Raw genomic sequence first — 16,820 nt, 5'->3', positions numbered from 1 at the left:
GAGAGGGAAGGGGAAGGGGGAAGGGGGTAGGGGAGGAGAGGGGTCAGAGGGAGACAGAGGGAGAAAGAGGGGAGGAATTGAGAAGGAGAGGGAAGGCATAGAGAGAGAGGAATACGGGTAGAGTGGAAAATGAAAGAGGAATGGGAAGAGAGAGAGGGAGAAAAAATAGGCAGAGAGGAATAGAGAGAGAACCCCGGTAGAGTGAAAAAGAAAGAGAGAGAGGGGGGATGAAACAGAGAGAGGGGTGGGGGACAGAGAGCGAGAGAGTAAAATGGGGAAGGAGTGTTGTATCTCTGTTTCTGCTCCCCAGTATTCAATATCAAGAGTGGCAGTCATCTTGGACTCCAAATCACAGCCCCGATGGACAACCTTTGTCTGTGGAGCATTACATCTCCAAGTGATTTCTTTTTCCACTTCTCCCTCTCCCTCTCTCTCTCCCTCTCCCTCTCTCTCTCCCTTCTTTTTTTCAAAATGGCAATTTGGTGAGGGCCTGGAGCAGGGCTGAGTGTGTCTTCTTCTATGTCCCAGCACTGTAATTTATGACTGTAGCGGTCAGGCCGAGCCCTGCTGTGGCTCATATCACTGGGTAGAGGGAGAGGGAGTAGGGACTCAGGCCTATATAAATCATAGCCTGCTTCTGATTGAATTGGTAGCGTTTCCCTCTCTCTGGCACCGCCTCGTAAAGACAAGAGTGAGCGGTGTAAGGCGCTGTATTTCATAGTGGTAAAAATACGAGTTTCTGTGGAGTTCGTTAAAATGACAGAGGATAAGGGGGTTTTAATGGCGAAAACGATAACGATGTTTAGTATAATCAAAACATTCTGATGATTTAACGCCAGAGGTTTGAGCTATGCCCTCGCATTTCAAGTCAGGATATGATGCCTTCCTTTTCATCTGGGAAGAAGAAGACGTGGTGTAATAGCGCCTTCATTTCATGAATGTTTTTCAGACCGTGCATAATCTAAGATAAATATTTGATTTGCTTGTTTGCTCTTGTTACAACACATGTATGTTCTATTTTGCTGTTCTAAACGCTGCAGTGTGAAGAAGCACACTGTGCAGCGTGTTTAGAACAAGGTAAAGTTGATCAGTCTATCTCAGGATGCTACAGCTGAAAGGTAGGTCATGTTATTTCTAGCTCAACAAGTGTTTGTTCCACTTTGAAGTGGTGAGGATGGTTTCTGTGTTACTTTATGCCGTGGTACAATGTGCAGCAGTATGACAACAGAAAAGAACATGAGCGCGCGCACACACACAACCAAAAACAACTCAACAATTATATGTAATCACTCACAGTATGATGACACACAAGGCATATTATACGTAACCACACAAACCTATTTATATGGTATACGCACTGCATTCAACTACACATCGCAAACACACAATCACTACTTTGTACAATGACAAAGAACAAATGCAAACCCATGGGACCTGATAACAGACTAGTAACTGAGCTGTCATTTTAGCCATTGTGTTCCCCCAACATAACCCTGTGGCAAAGTCCCATTATGTGAATCTAAAATATAACTTCCAGACCAATTAATTCAGATGTTGGGCGAATCTTTCTCTTGGCAGAACGCCTTGCACAATGCCTCATTAAAACATGAATCAGCATCCTTTCCAATTTAGACGCTCTCTCTCTCTCTCTCTTTCGCTCTTTCTCTCGCTTCACCTGTTGTCACACCTGATTAATGCCAAACAGGTAAAATGCTTATTAGATCATTAATGAGCAGTTTATAAGTCCCCAATAGAACAAACCAGGCCTGGACGGACCCTACATTTCATCTACTCAATTCTAAAAAGTAAATGATTCCACCATCTGTTATGAATATCAAAACTCACTCTGCGAGTCTTGTTCAGTCATTAAGCTTTTAATCAGCAAATCACCATGGGACAATTAGGGAAGCTTCTCCACCAGAATCAAGGTACTAATGCATCAATAAACCTGAGACCATATTGACAGACAGCGGCTGTTATGTATAATCTACTGTATGTCTGTTGGAATAATCATAAATGAAGAAGGATTGGGATACTCTAATAGAGAACCTGTGTTACATGGAGAGTGTTCTGTAACATGTTCTATTAACTCATATGTCTAGAATGTCATTGTATGCTGTAGTTTTCAGATTTCCCTTCACTAAGGGGCCTAGCCCGAACCATGAAAAACAGCCCCAGACCATTATTCCTCCTCCACTATTCTACTGCCAATGTTTGTCTATGGAGATTGCATGGCTGTGTGCTCGATTTTATACACCTGTCAGCAATAGGTGTGGCTGAAATAGCCAAATCTTTGTATACATGGTGTATGTGTCACTTCGACTAAGACATAATACTAGAACGAATATGGGCTCTCTGCTACAGGAAGTGACATAATTCCAAAAGGATACAGCAGGATATGAGACTTCATCATTGATGTTGCTGCAAGCACCTATTCTTGAAGACAATTTAACTTGTGATGATCTTCATATGTGGTTCTGCCTAACCTACTTTCGTGAACTGACTTATTATAAGTCAGTCAGTATAGCGAAAGGGCAAAATGTTAAATCTAATACCTCAGCTGCAATGAAGCCTTGGCTAGCTAGTACCGCCAAATTAGCTAGAGTATGACTAGTCCCTATCGCTAAGCATGAACTGAATCACACCTCTACTAGTGTCTCATTGACATATACACTCAGTGGACAATTTATTAGGTACACCACCCCGTCCACAAAAATTGTTCACTACTACAGACAGAGTCACGTGGCCATGGCTTACTTTATAAAGCAGGCAGACAGACATCGTGGCATTCAGTTACTGTTTGATTGAACATTAGAATGGGCAAAACGATTGACCTAAGTGACTTTGAGCGTGGTATGATCATCGGTGCCAGGCCCGCTGGTTCCAGTACCTCAGAAACGTTCGGCCTCCTGGGCTTTTCACGCACGACAGTGTCCTGGGTTTACTGAGAACGGTGCGACAAACAAAAAACATTTAGTCAGCGGCAGCCCTGTGGGCGAAAACAGCTCGTTGATGAGAGGTCGACGGAGAATGGCAAGAATCGCGCAAGCTAACAGTCGGGCCACAAACAGGCAAATAATGGCGCAGTACAACAGTGGTGTGCAGAATAGCATCTCGGAACAAACAACTCATCTGTCCTTGTCAAGGATGGGCTATTGTAGCAGACGACCACACCGGGTTCCACTACTATCAGCTAAAAACAAGAAGAAGTGGAGCCAGTGGGCACGTGATCACCAACCACGGACAGTTGAGGAGTGGAAAAACATCGCCTGGAACATGACAGCGAGTTCAGACCTCAACCCACCAGAGCATCTTTGGGATGAGATGGAATGGGCTGTTCGCAGCATGAATGTACCACCGTCTAATCTGTAGCTACTGCGTGAAGCCATCGCATCAGCATGGACCAACATCCCTGTGGAACGTTTCTGACACCTTGTAGAATGCCCCGAAGAATTCACACTGTTCTGGAGGCAAAGGGGGGGAGGTCCGACCCAGTACTAGATGGGTGTACCTAATAAACTAGCTAGATAGCTAGACTCTAATAAACAACGCTAAATATACTTTGATGTATAGCCGTTGAACTACTCAATTTAAACTGATCCCAATCATTTTTAACATAGAGAACTGCCAAAAGGAAGGTGGCATACACACCGAGCACCATGGCATTCCATGGCATTAGGGACAACGATGCTAAACTAGTGTAATTATATAACAATAAATAATACACGTCATTTAGCAGGCGCATTTATCCAAACTGACCTTAGATGTCTAGGGGCAATTTCATCCTAACATTTGACTCGTAGTCTCAAATAGACCAAGAATTTGAGTATTACACCTAATCGCTCCCTACACCTCAGGACCTGCCACTTCAGTATAGTAACCAGACTCCTTTGTTTGCACAGGGTTCTCCCTTTTTAACCTGGGTTTAATTACAATAGTGCAGCTGTTGCTGGTTTACACAGTGGGTAATATATCTGCCATGTCACCCTGCCTCCACGGCGCCTGCTGTTTGCGCAGGACAGAGTGCAGGACAGAACCCTTTACTCACGCTACAGCCATAGTACCTGTTACCATGGCGACTGTCCACTACAGTACAGACTGTACAGACTGACTGTGTCTGTGGGAGTAGGGTGAAATAGCACCTCTGAGGTCAGTTTTGTGTTTTGGAGACGAAGGGTTGGGGTTAGGATATGGTGGAAAGTGAGCTGGTCCTAGATCCAAAAGACAACTTTAGACCGATGTGTGTCTGTGTGGGACAGGACAGACATGAGCAGGGAACAGGCATTGTTGTTACTCTGGGAACAGGACGGACAGTGTTATAAAGATGCAAGGCAGGTGTTATCATCAGATAGCACAGAGACCATAGCACCAGGAGTTTTCCTGAGCACATAATATACAGTGCATTCGGAAAATATTCAGACGCCTTGACTTTTCCACATTTTGTTACGTTACAGCCTCATTCATAACGACAAAGCGTTATTTACATACGTTTTCAGACCCTTTGCTATGAGACTCGAAATTGAGCTTAGGTGCATCCTGTTTCCATTGATCATCCTTGACATGTTTCTACAACTTGATTGGACTCCACCAGACAGAAGCCACTCCTCAGTAAAAGGCACATGACAGAGCACTTGGAGTTTGCCAAAAGGCACCTAAAGGACTCAGACCATGAGAAACAAGATTCTCTGGTCTGATGAAACCAAGATTGAACTCTTTGGCCTGAATCCCAAGCGTCACATCTGGAGGAAGCCTGGCACCATCCCTACAGTGAAGCATGGTGGTGGCAGCATCATGTTGTTGGGATGTTTTTTAGCGGCAGGGACTGGGAGACTAGTCAGGATCGAGGGAAAGATGAACGGAGAAAAGTACAGAGAGATCCTTGATGAAAACAACCCTAAGCACACAGCCAAGACAACGCATGAGTTTCAGGACAAGTCTCTGAATGTCCTTGAGTGGTCCAGCCAGAGCCTGGACTTGAACCCAATGGAACATATCTGGAGACCTGAAAATAGCTGTGCGGCGACACTCCCCATCCAACCTGACAGAGCTTGAGAGGATCTGCAGAGAAGAATGGGAGAAACTCCCCAAATACAGGTGTGCCAAGCTTGTAGCTTCATACCCAAGAAGAGTCGAGGATGTAATCGCTGCCAAAGGTGCTTCAACAAAGTACTGAGTAAAGGGTCTGAATACTTGTGTAAATGTGATATTTCATTTTTTTATTTGTAATACATTTTCACAAATGTCTAAAAACCTGTTTTTGCTTTTTGATTATGGGGTAATGTGTGTAGATTGATGAGAGGAAAAAAACAATGTAATCCGTTTTAGAATAAGGCTATAACGTAACAAAATGTGGAAGAAGTCAAGGGGTCTGAATACTTTCCGAATGCACTGTATATGGCTCTGGAACAGACAAGGGAAAACTCCAGGCCTTGGTGAATAACCTATATAGTAGATATGGGCAGGGCACAGACCTGGGTCGGAACATGTCATTTTGAGTCAGGAAAGGAATATTTCACCGGTAAATATGATTATTGTTTAAACCCCAAAATATGATTTTCCCTCCACATTTTGTAACATTTAGAATGCCTCACAACCAATAGCAAAAACCTATAAGCAGTCCCATATGAAAAGTTTAAAAAAATATTTAATAGACAGCGAGGGAGAGTCCTTTACTTATGACAGATTATTTTGTGTAGGGTAAGCCTGGTTAGGAAGTATTTTTCAGGGTTTCATCTATCACTCCATACTAAACCACTGAGAGCCTCTGACTGATGCAAAACTCAATTGGATATGACTCAGCTGGTTTGCTAGTGGAATGCCCTTGATGTTAGTCCTCTCGCTCAGTTTCCTCCGATTTCCTTCTCTTCTCATGATAATATATATTATGTTACTGTACATATTATTCTCAAATCGTATCCTGTTTTATATTGCCTAGGCACTGCATATAAATGCTTGCTTATTTGATTATGGCTGTAAAGTGATATTGATGATGATGCCGGTAACATAACGCACAGAGAATATGGCTACCCAGTAAACTGATTAGGCTACCATACGTTTTCACCAGGTAACTATTACTGAATAATACAAATCTGTCGAGCAAGGCGCTTAACCCTCATTTCTCCTGTAAGTCACTCTGGATAAGCGCTTCAGATATATTACTCAAATGTAAATGTAGAGAATATGGCAACCCAGTAAACTAATTACCTTACTTTTTACCGGGTAATTACTACTGCATAATAATAAGATAACAACCAGTTATACAGTGGTGCCACAAAAATGTCTACCAATATATCAAAAAACATAGGTCTTCTAGCGTTTAAAACTCAAATGCATCGCTTCAGAGCGGCAACGTCGACCATGAGCTCTGAATTACTGCAGTTTCCCTCAAAGTCAAACATGCAATTACTCTCTCAACCACTGCTATTCTGGCTCGATGGTAAGTTCAAATACAGCTGTTCTAAGGCCACATACTGTATATAGTAGACTGAAAACACGCAGAGGAAGACTGGAGGGAATTACAACGGCTTAGACTCAAGGAGGATAAGGATACAGATAATAGGGCTAGAGGTCAAACCCATCTCTTGACCTATTTAATGTGTACGTAGAAGGTCATTTATAAATGATCATTCATTATAAATAGCGGACTGCTCTATCTATCTCTGTGGCTTATAGTGGATACGAGAACTGCTCTGCTCTGCAATAGAATCTGTAACAGTAGCCTATCGAGACCTTGTAGATATACTGCATCCACAGATATCTGCTGTTGTTGGTATAGGGCTATTTGATAACAGTGGGCGGTAATATTTTATCTTTACTTAACTAGGCAAGTCAGTTAAGAACAAATTCTTATTTTCAATGACGGCCTAGGAACTGTGGGTTAGCTGCCTTGTTCAGGGGCAGAACGACAGATTTTTACCTTGTCAGCTCGGGGATTCAATCTTGCAACCTTTCGGTTACTAGTCCAACGCTCTAACCACTAGGCTACTTGCCGCCCCGAATATGCTTATAGCATCAGAGTAGTAGATGGTACTATAGAATGACAGCAATGGGCTATGTTCCAAATGATGATGATGAAGATGATGATGCCACCCAGAACCCCACCCAAGATACAGTAAGCAATAAGGTCCACCTGCCTGAGTCATGAAACAAGATCTGACCTCCACATGCATGCACACAAACAGGTACACAGGCACGCACACACACAGGTCCTAAGATCAGTAAAGCCTGTACAGGTACACAGGCACGCACGCACACAGGTCCTAAGATCAGTAAAGCCTGTACAGGTACACAGGCACGCACACAGGTCCTAAGATCAGTAAAGCCTGTACAGGTACACAGACACGCACGCACACAGGTCCTAAGATCAGTAAAGCCTGTACAGGTACACAGACACGCACGCACACAGGTCCTAAGATCAGTAAAGCCTGTACAGGTACACAGACACGCACACAGGTCCTAAGATCAGTAAAGCCTGTACAGGTACACAGACACGCACACAGGTCCTAAGATCAGTAAAGCCTGTACAGGTACACAGACACGCACGCACACAGGTCCTAAGATCAGTAAAGCCTGTACAGGTACACAGACACGCACACAGGTCCTAAGATCAGTAAAGCCTGTACAGGTACACAGACACGCACACAGGTCCTAAGATCAGTAAAGCCTGTACAGGCATCAAAACGTGGACAGGTGCCACTTAAACACTTGGGTATAAAGTGCTGTGAGTGGGCAGCAGAGCCAAAAGGCCTTGGAGCCAAAAGGCCTTGCAGCAGGTGGAGGAGTCAGCGGAGGAAGGTCACACACTCACACACACACTGAGACACACCACCCTTCACAGGACAATGGGAGACACACTATTGTTAAGGGTTTGCTCGCAGGCAAGCACCAAACACACACGCACACGCACACACGCCCACAAAGAACATTACACAAAGGATTATCCAGGCACACAAAACAAAGAGCAATTTGACAGAAAAAACACTAGCTAAGACAGTCATTATCTAAGAAGAAAGAAGACGCATAAATCATGGTTATGACAGGCAGTCTAAACACATGAAAGTAGCCAATAATGGTCACTGTAGTCGTCAATAATGGTAATACCGTAATAAAGAAAATCTTACCATTTCTCCAAAAGCTCCAAACACCACAACAACTCACTCAATCCATCAACTACAAAAAAACGAGGGGTGGAATTCTCTTAATTTGAAAATGATTGCAATATGTTTTGCTTGGAGAATAAACCAAACAATTAGGCTATACTGGATCCGTTATTCACGGCCCATCTGTTTGGACTGTATCAAACCAGGAGCCTAATCACTCATTCATATGTGGCCTATCTTTGGGCACACTTAAGTCAGGGAGGTGTGTTTGTGTGTGTGTGTGAGTGCATGAATGTTTGTGCGTGTGCGTTCCCGCATGTGTGTGTGTCTGCGCTTTTCGGCAGACGGATCCCAATCACCATTCAGTGCCAGGCGTTCTCAGGGTACGATACAGACGGTAAAAACATGGCTAACCGCGCCAAACTGGAACCAACACAAGTCCAGATTTTATGATCATTATGTTCAGCGTCTTAATTAGCTGATCCTTCGTCTCTGTAACACTCCATTCACCACCAGCTCATTATGTAGGATTGAGGCAGTGGGTTTTGGATCAGATTTGACAGAAGTTGGAAGCTGTCCTTCTTTAAGCGTCATATGGTTGAGAAAACCATGACAGTCATTGGTGACATATTCAACACAGTCACTGAGATTGTAAACACACACAGGTGATTTTGACCACTGACTTTTCAATGTAATTGAAATGGCCGTAGCCCCACTCTCTGAGGGTGTCTCAGGGAGAGGTGGGATATGCAAAAAAAAACATTTCCTATTCACACATGCGTATTAATACACACTTTCACATGTGTGAAATGGCACAAATATAAGCACCCAGCAAATTCTTCTTCTTATTATTATTATGTAGGGATGATGAATTTATGAATTTCACACTGTGCCAAATCATCCATTCACTGTTATTTTCCAAAAGTTCTGACACTCATTGACCAGAACGATCTAACTCTATCTCTGCTAACGATCACAGACACAGTAGAAACAATTAACCAGGTACCTCAGCCGAAAGGCAATGTACTGTACACTTTCCTTTGACCATTAAACAACTCTGTTCCAAATATAGTACTAAAAACATGAGAAAATCATTACATCCCAAATCCATATTGAACTAGGCATGACATCACCAGGTGATGATTCAGTTCAGTTCCATTCTATGTCATGTTGTTCCATGAGTCACTCATCAAACAACATTCAGAAACAAGCTGTCCTCCTATTCTAATGCTTAGCGGAAAAAGACAAACATGTCAAGCTACAAATGGATACGGACAAACAACCCAATTACATCAGACGATGTACTAATCAGAATCAGATCAACGTCATTCTAGTTGTCGGATAGCAACCTGTCCTCTGTGTGCTCGCTTGCAAATGTGCAAGAATACATATGTCTGTGTATGTGTTTACAGTAGCACCACAGTTCCACATAGCCATTCCTCTGAGTTTCTCTATCTGCCAATAGGCACACATGATGCGCAATTAAATCCTCTGCTGGCATTGGGCTGAAGCTGTCAATCAGAGGCCCGATGTCTTTCGACAGCGCCCAGTGAACCGTGGATCGCTGGCCGCAGCACAGGAACTCACAAGAGTCCCTGCTATTGTTACCAGCAAGCAGGAATTCTGCCGCAATTAGGCCTGGCTTTTTAGGAAGCCCTCAGCCTAGTGCTCTGCGGTAGCTAACAGAGAGAGAGAGAGACAGAGACAGGACACAGAGAGAGAGAGAGCTGACTCAGAGGTTTTCACTTGGCTCTATCCTACTGTGTGAATGTTTACAGTGTAACAACAGATTAGTGTTATGTATAGCGGGGCAATGTGGGAAAACTGTATGGAGGTGAAAAATAATATATACAGATGCAGGATCTTAATTTGACCCAGTTTACTACAGCAAGAAAATTATCCTGCAGCAACAGGAAATGTGAATACTTTTTTTGTAGACGCTGATAAATTGTTCGTTCGGGCAAATCAAGTCTGAAATGACAAAGTGCAAATTACAAACATTAAATAAGCTACATGTTTGCCTTTCCTTCTGTGCAGGAAAATTCTCAGCAACAAAACAGTGATCAGATTAAGATCCTACATCTGTAGGACTATCAATATCACCAGGCACATGACTTATGAAACCAGGCTCATTCTATTCTATTCTATTATATCCTATGAACGAAGGTAACAAAGAAATAAACATATAAGAAGCATACTACATGCAGGAAGGTAATGTGAAGTAATTACGTGTCAGAGTGGACCTGATATCATTACTCATGATGTTAGTAATGGGAAAAGCATCTGAGCAAAAAGAACAGCTATAGAGGTCCATTTGTCATGTGTGTATTCTGTACCATTACTTAAAGGGATACTTAAAGGGCAACTCGTGGATACCATTTTTATGTCGCTGTGTCCAGTATGAAATAATTCAGAGGTAGTTTATTGAGCCAATGCTAACTAGTGTTAGCGCAATGACTGGGAGTCTATTGGTATCCGCTAGCTTGCTAGCGCTAGTTAGCAACTTCCTTCAAACTGCACGCAGAGACACAAACATGGTATCCACGAGTTCATCTGACTCTGGGGAAGAAGATAAAGGGCCTCATTGCCAAAATCCTGAAGTATCCCTTTAAGGTTGAATCGTGTGCATGCACTTAGCATAGGTTAAGTGGGAGCATGCCATTTACATACGCTTACATAGACTTACGGTACTTAGCCAACACAACAGACATGTTGACAACATATGTGGAGCTCTAAAATCTAGGTTTGGTTGAGATGGTGCGACTGAAGACTTTAAAACACAACACGTTACTACAGAACTTGCATAAACCCTGCATTTATGGGGAATCATATCAAGACCATAGTCCAAAGGGTTACTCCGGGACCAGGACCTATGTTCATGAGGCATCTCAAAGTAGGAGTGATGATCTAGAATCAGGTTCCCCATAGCCACATAGTCTTATTTGTCATGATCTAAAAGACGAAACTGATCCTAGATGATCAATTTCACACTGAGTCGCTTTATGAATAGGACTGAGGAGGATTCCCTCAAATACAAAAGCTGTTTTACTTTAAACGTGTGCCTTGTACTACCTCCGTTAACACCACTAAAGCTTGATGGCCACTGGGCAGGGTTTTTATCTTACGGGCGGGTGAAGAGCTTAGTCTTACAACCAAAAGTCTCTTGGAGATTGACCCAACCGCAGGAGTCTACAAACAAATGACTATGGTGAACAACGTAAAGATGACTGACTGGGCTGCATCTATGAGTGGAGTTAGTGCAGTGTGACCATCAAGCATCCTGATGTTTAAAATGTTGTTAATGTATTTTATGTCTGTCATAGGCAGGATCCATTGATCCAGGTTTATTAGACCAAAGCAATATTGCAACAACAACAACAACGTGCAACATGTGTAATGGAAACGGCAGATATAGGAGAAACCTTCTAAAGATCGATTTATTTCTTTCTTATAGGACTGGTGTAGATTTTTTATTTTGTCTAACCTTCTTTATTGCGATAAATGGTGATGGTAACGTGATGTCGTCGCATAACTTACTAAGCTCCACTCCACATTTCATTTTAAATGCCTACTGCTTGCAAAATAAAAATGTTCAACAATACAAATTATGTTTCTTTGCAGGACGAGGATTGTCCTGACTTTCAAGAATTGCTTCGGCTTGCTTTTCTGGTTGGCAGGCAAGTTTCACCATCCAATTATTTCAGATCTACAGGAGTGTAAGTTTCACCATGGCGTTGCATTCTAACCTACATGCTGGCTTTCGCGGGGTATACCTGAGACTGGAAACAGATAGGTGGGAGGGCATAGAGGCTGTCGCCAATTTATTAATGCGCAATTTGTCTAAATTGTAATGGAAACACTTCAGCTCCTACTTTTTTATTCCACACTGTAGGCTTTTGAGAAAAAGTCTTTTTTTTAGGTATGACATTACGTCCAGCTGTTTTTATCGACGCAAAATAGTTACATGGAAACTTTGGCGCATCTATTTTCTATGCAAACTCTTTAAATGCTGACAAAAAATCACTGGAAAAGTTAATGGAAACATAATGTAGCTAATGTCATTGAACGAAGCCAAAGGCATATTTCCACACTGTGTGGACAATCTATCTACAGTATGTTGATCCAACCCACTAGAGTATCTTGTTGACATAAGCTGTTGACTCTAGCCACAACCCCGTAGATATCCCTCAGTGTAATTCCACAGCTTATGAAGCCTTAATACAGGTTCATAGCAGGCTTCTAAAGCTTTATAACATGCTTATGAATCTCAAAGCATGCATAAAGCAAGTTACTGTTCACAGAAGACGACAGGGACATATTGTGCTTGTATCCATGTTGTACAGTAAATGTATCTTAGTTGGGATCTGGATTCAGATTTACAGTGTTGCTTTTGAAGTAGTGAAAATACAAAAAGAGATTGATATCTAGGTATGTAGTCAGGTTTACATTCCTGCTCCTCTCAACACATCCAGAACAGTGCTGTAAGTATAAATAAAATGTTGGGTTTTTCCTGCATAGGAAACTGAGGCACCACCGAAGCCCTTTTTTGAGCCAGGAAAAACCCTGGAATGTTAATGTAGTATTACTTCATTAAATCAGAGACCACTGCTGACACAGTGATGTATAGTGAGTAACATAGCAAGTTAAGCAAGTAGGTCTGGAACTATTGTCCTACATCAATCAGTAAGTTATATTACTAAGATGACTATACTTGACAAGGACTAGAAGCTCAAAGTTGTCTCTGTTGCTAGGATCATGAATGTACATGTACAGTAGTATCAAATGTCAATACCAAAAATGGAAATATAGATGAGTAATGTTGATAATATTCAAAACTTGAGCCAGCTCTCTGTGGATGAGCCTGACCGGGAGCCTAACTGCTGTGCTGCTGTGTTGCCTGCCTGCTCTGGGCCCTGTGCAAACCTGGGTTCAAATACTACTTAAATCATTTTAAATACCTTATACCTGTGCTTGATTGAGCTTGCCTGGCTTAATGGACCAATAAAATAGTCCCAAAACTGTAAACCACGCCCATCTGGCACTCCAAGCAGGCTAGAGCAAACGCTCAAAGATTTCAAATAGTATTTGAACCCAGGTCTGAGCTGCTGCGTGTGCTTGGTTAGTAAACACAAAGGACAGGGTATTAATGTCGGGGTCGACTTCCCAGAGCCCCTCAGAGATCCAGGACCACCAAAGAGCTCAGTAATTTGCACTAAATTGAAAATGCCTGAGGCTAAGACAAACGTACACAAACACATACAGACAGATGACAAACACACACACAGTCACTCACATACAGAACTGTGACACACACACACACACACACACACCTACAGAGACAAAGACACCACAGTGTCTATACAACAGAGTAAAGTCCATGACAAGAATACAGAACTGACATATCAGATGTATCATCTTCGATTAGAACCAATAAGCAAAATGTATGCATCCAAGGCACGTTGAAGACTGTTACATGAAGCCTTGTCATTTCTTCAACCATCTCTAAATCAATGAAAACTGTCACAAAATCAAAAGGTACCCAGCCATCAATAAAAGCTTGGAAATGTCATTCCCTCTTTCTGCAATTCCACAAAATAAGACCAATCAACCCCATCTGCCATAGCAACCAACATTTGATGTTACTACAGTAAAAGATCATCATCATAACATGAAATCATATTTTGTACCACTCTAAACAGGTTTCTAAATGACTTTGCATCAACTTGGCTAAATGGCAAGTGATCATGAGCTGTTCATGAATAACATTGGAGATGATGTAGTCGGACAGAATGTCTGGCCAAACAGCCAATCTACTCTAAAGAAAGGGGGGAAAGGGGGGGTACCTAGTCAGTTGTACAACTGAATGCCTTCAACTGAAATGTGTCGTCCGCATTTAACCCAACCCCTTTGAATCAGAGAAGTGCAGGGGGCTGCCTTAATCGACAGCGCCCGGGGAACAGTGGGTTAACTGCCTTGCTCTGAGGCAGAACGACAGATTTTTACCTTGTCAGCTCGGGAGAAATGGGCCTGAATCAACTCATGCTTTTGAATGAAACTAGAGGTGAACAGAACCTCTGCCTAGACAGAGCAGCAGTCACAACAGTGATGCCCTGCTATAAATATAGAAAGAACCTGGTGCTAGAGGGGGTACGCAGCTGGAGGTTGAATGTTTGAAGGGGTACCGGACTATAAAAAGTTTGGGAACTAATGTTGTAGATAACAGTGAAGTCGGTATAGAACTGGCTCTATCACTGGGTAATTGCACATACAGAGACATCGTACAGCAGCACACAGGCCATCTCTGTCTGTTTGCACTGGAAATACCTCGCTCCCTTCTCACAATCACATGTGTTTGCGCTAGGGCTTCTCTCTCTACCTCTACCACACACATTTCTATCTCTTTCTCGTTCTCTCTCTCTCTCTCTCTCTCTCTCTCTCTCTTTCTCTCTCTCTCTCTCTCTCTCTCTCTCCAGCACACTCTCTTTTTCTTTCTCGTTCTCTCTGATTCTCTCGCGCTTTTCTCTCTCTCTCTCTCTGGTTATAGCACACTCCTCTCTTTTTCTCTTCTTTTCTCTCTTTCTCTTACTCGTTCTCTCGCTCTCTCCCCTCTCTCTCTCTCTCCTCTCTCTCATCCTATATGAACCCCCCACCCGCCATCTCATTACACTGAACGCTAAAATGGAAAATCTAGGATAGTGTTTATACTGCATGGACATGCTCAAGCAGTACAATTTAATCTTTTAGATGATATCTATAGGACACATGCCCCTACTCCATCTCTCTCTCTCTCTTTCACCCTCTTTCTCTCTCTATTTTCCCTGCAGAGACTTCAGAGATCTTATATAAAAAAGACAGAGCAGTGAATCAAAAGGCATAGAAATAGTACAACCCCCAAACCCCACTCTACCCCTCCCTCCCTTCAAAATCCCTACCCCCATTCGCTTATGCTCGCTCTCTCTCCCTCTCTCTCACACACATATACACAGCAGCACACACTCAAACACACACACACACACTCAAACACACACACACACACAGCACAGCACAGCACAGTATCATTATGCGGAAAAGGACCTGTTCAGACAACCTGAATGTGAAAGTCGTTTTAAACTGAGGGTTTGAAAGCAGACAGTAAATTACAATGATTTTATTATAGTGAAAGTACATGTGTATAAACAAGAAAAGGGTTGAGTTACAGTGCGTAATAGAGGCACAATTACTCCACATAACCAGAGGTAGAGGATTGCATTCAATATACGTCATGTTTGTGATGATTATTCTATTCTATCCTAAATTCTGTAAGTGACGCAATGACAGAAAAATGTACTCTTTTGTGTCATTAAATTAGATAAAAACTCAGTTGAGCGCTTTGGAAGAAACTTCACTGATATTGATAGCGCTGCGTTCATCACCAGCTATACACACTGCCAACAATGCACAATTAAGCTATGGGTAAATAAATAAATATTTATATGACATGAAATAACTAGACATTTTATGCATGAATGTTTGTTCCTGTTGTCATTGATATCAAATGGATGGACATAAAGTACTTTTCTTTCAGGGCAGTGCGTAACATCCACTTTCTGAAGAGCGTTTTTATGCATATCCATAACACATTGTACGACATTAAACAAATAGACTATATTCCTATAGCCTAGTCCAGATGCGACTCACCTTATTGCAGTACGGGGAATCGGGATACTGCAATGGTCCCAATCGGGAAGAATCTGTTGCTGATAAAGACTGTGGTGGAGGTGGATATACTCTCACGTCCATTTCAGTAAAACATCAATCTCCACACAAGCTTTTCCACTCCGGCGTCTACTTTTGAGTCCTCAAAAGTTGAAGGTACTATAAAGACCGATGGTCGAACTTGGCAAAAGTCTAGGGTTGGATGCTAAAAATGGCAAACTGTGATGCTCTCACATGCGTTCGCGGTTTTACAGAAGAAAGAAAAAAACTTACATTATCAACGTACGTCGCACTATCAACGACGGACTTGGTAAACGAAGGTAAAACGGTGTAACTTTGAAAGCTGTAGGCTATCACTCGATTGTTGAAGAAGTTATTGCGCGTCTTTCTCTTTCTGACAGATGCATTTGCAGCGACAGTAGTTGTTTCTATCCAGCGGCTACAGTCATCTGCAAGCGAATGGGGCACGGTAGGATTGCCTGTTTGCTCGCAATTCATACAAAGGACTCTACAGACAGGGCAGGGGCAAGAGCGCAGCTACAGTATTGCGACATGCTTTACCTAGTAGGCGCACCGATGAATGTAGCGCCTGCGTCACTTGCATTTCACATCTTTTGTAGGCAATATGAATCATTTTACGTTGCCTATACATTATGGTTGAATCCCTTTAGAAAGCCAAAATTAGTACTACAGCTTTGTGGGCTCTTTGTGTTAGTTTGGTACACTAGCCTAGGCTACGTACAGGGCCATCGTGCACCCATTATTTTAGAGGGGGCACCTGAAACAGCTTTTTCCTACAATATACTCACATAAAAAATACTACAGTTTACTATAGAATACTATAGTACTTACTGTACAATGCTGTAGAATTCTGTAGTAAACTGTAGTATACTGTAGAATACTATACTACACACTGTAGTATCTCTCGATCACATAGTGCTTACTTTAGATTTTTTTTGATGGATTGGACTGCTAGCTCCCTTTACTGCTAGCTTTGTCGATGCTGTTTTGATTTGAATGTGCTGT

The 16,820-nt window shown here is 42.4% G+C and overlaps 1 protein-coding gene across 1 annotated transcript in view; it reads right to left on the bottom strand.

Annotated features, from left to right (window-relative positions):
- LOC120055849 (thymocyte selection-associated high mobility group box protein TOX-like) overlaps window positions 1-16,302 on the bottom strand; it is a 55,282-nt gene extending 38,980 nt beyond the window's left edge. The window contains exon 1 of the mRNA XM_039003860.1: window positions 15,777-16,302. Within this exon, the coding sequence (XP_038859788.1) occupies window positions 15,777-15,878 (102 nt within the window). The 5' untranslated portion in view covers window positions 15,879-16,302. The remainder of the gene's footprint in view (window positions 1-15,776) is intronic.
- Between the last annotated feature and the right edge of the window lie 518 nt (window positions 16,303-16,820).

This window comes from Salvelinus namaycush, chromosome 11 (genome assembly GCF_016432855.1).
Source record: "Salvelinus namaycush isolate Seneca chromosome 11, SaNama_1.0, whole genome shotgun sequence".
Classification (NCBI taxonomy): Eukaryota; Metazoa; Chordata; class Actinopteri; order Salmoniformes; family Salmonidae; genus Salvelinus; species Salvelinus namaycush.
This window is presented reverse-complemented; position numbering and strand designations above follow the sequence as displayed.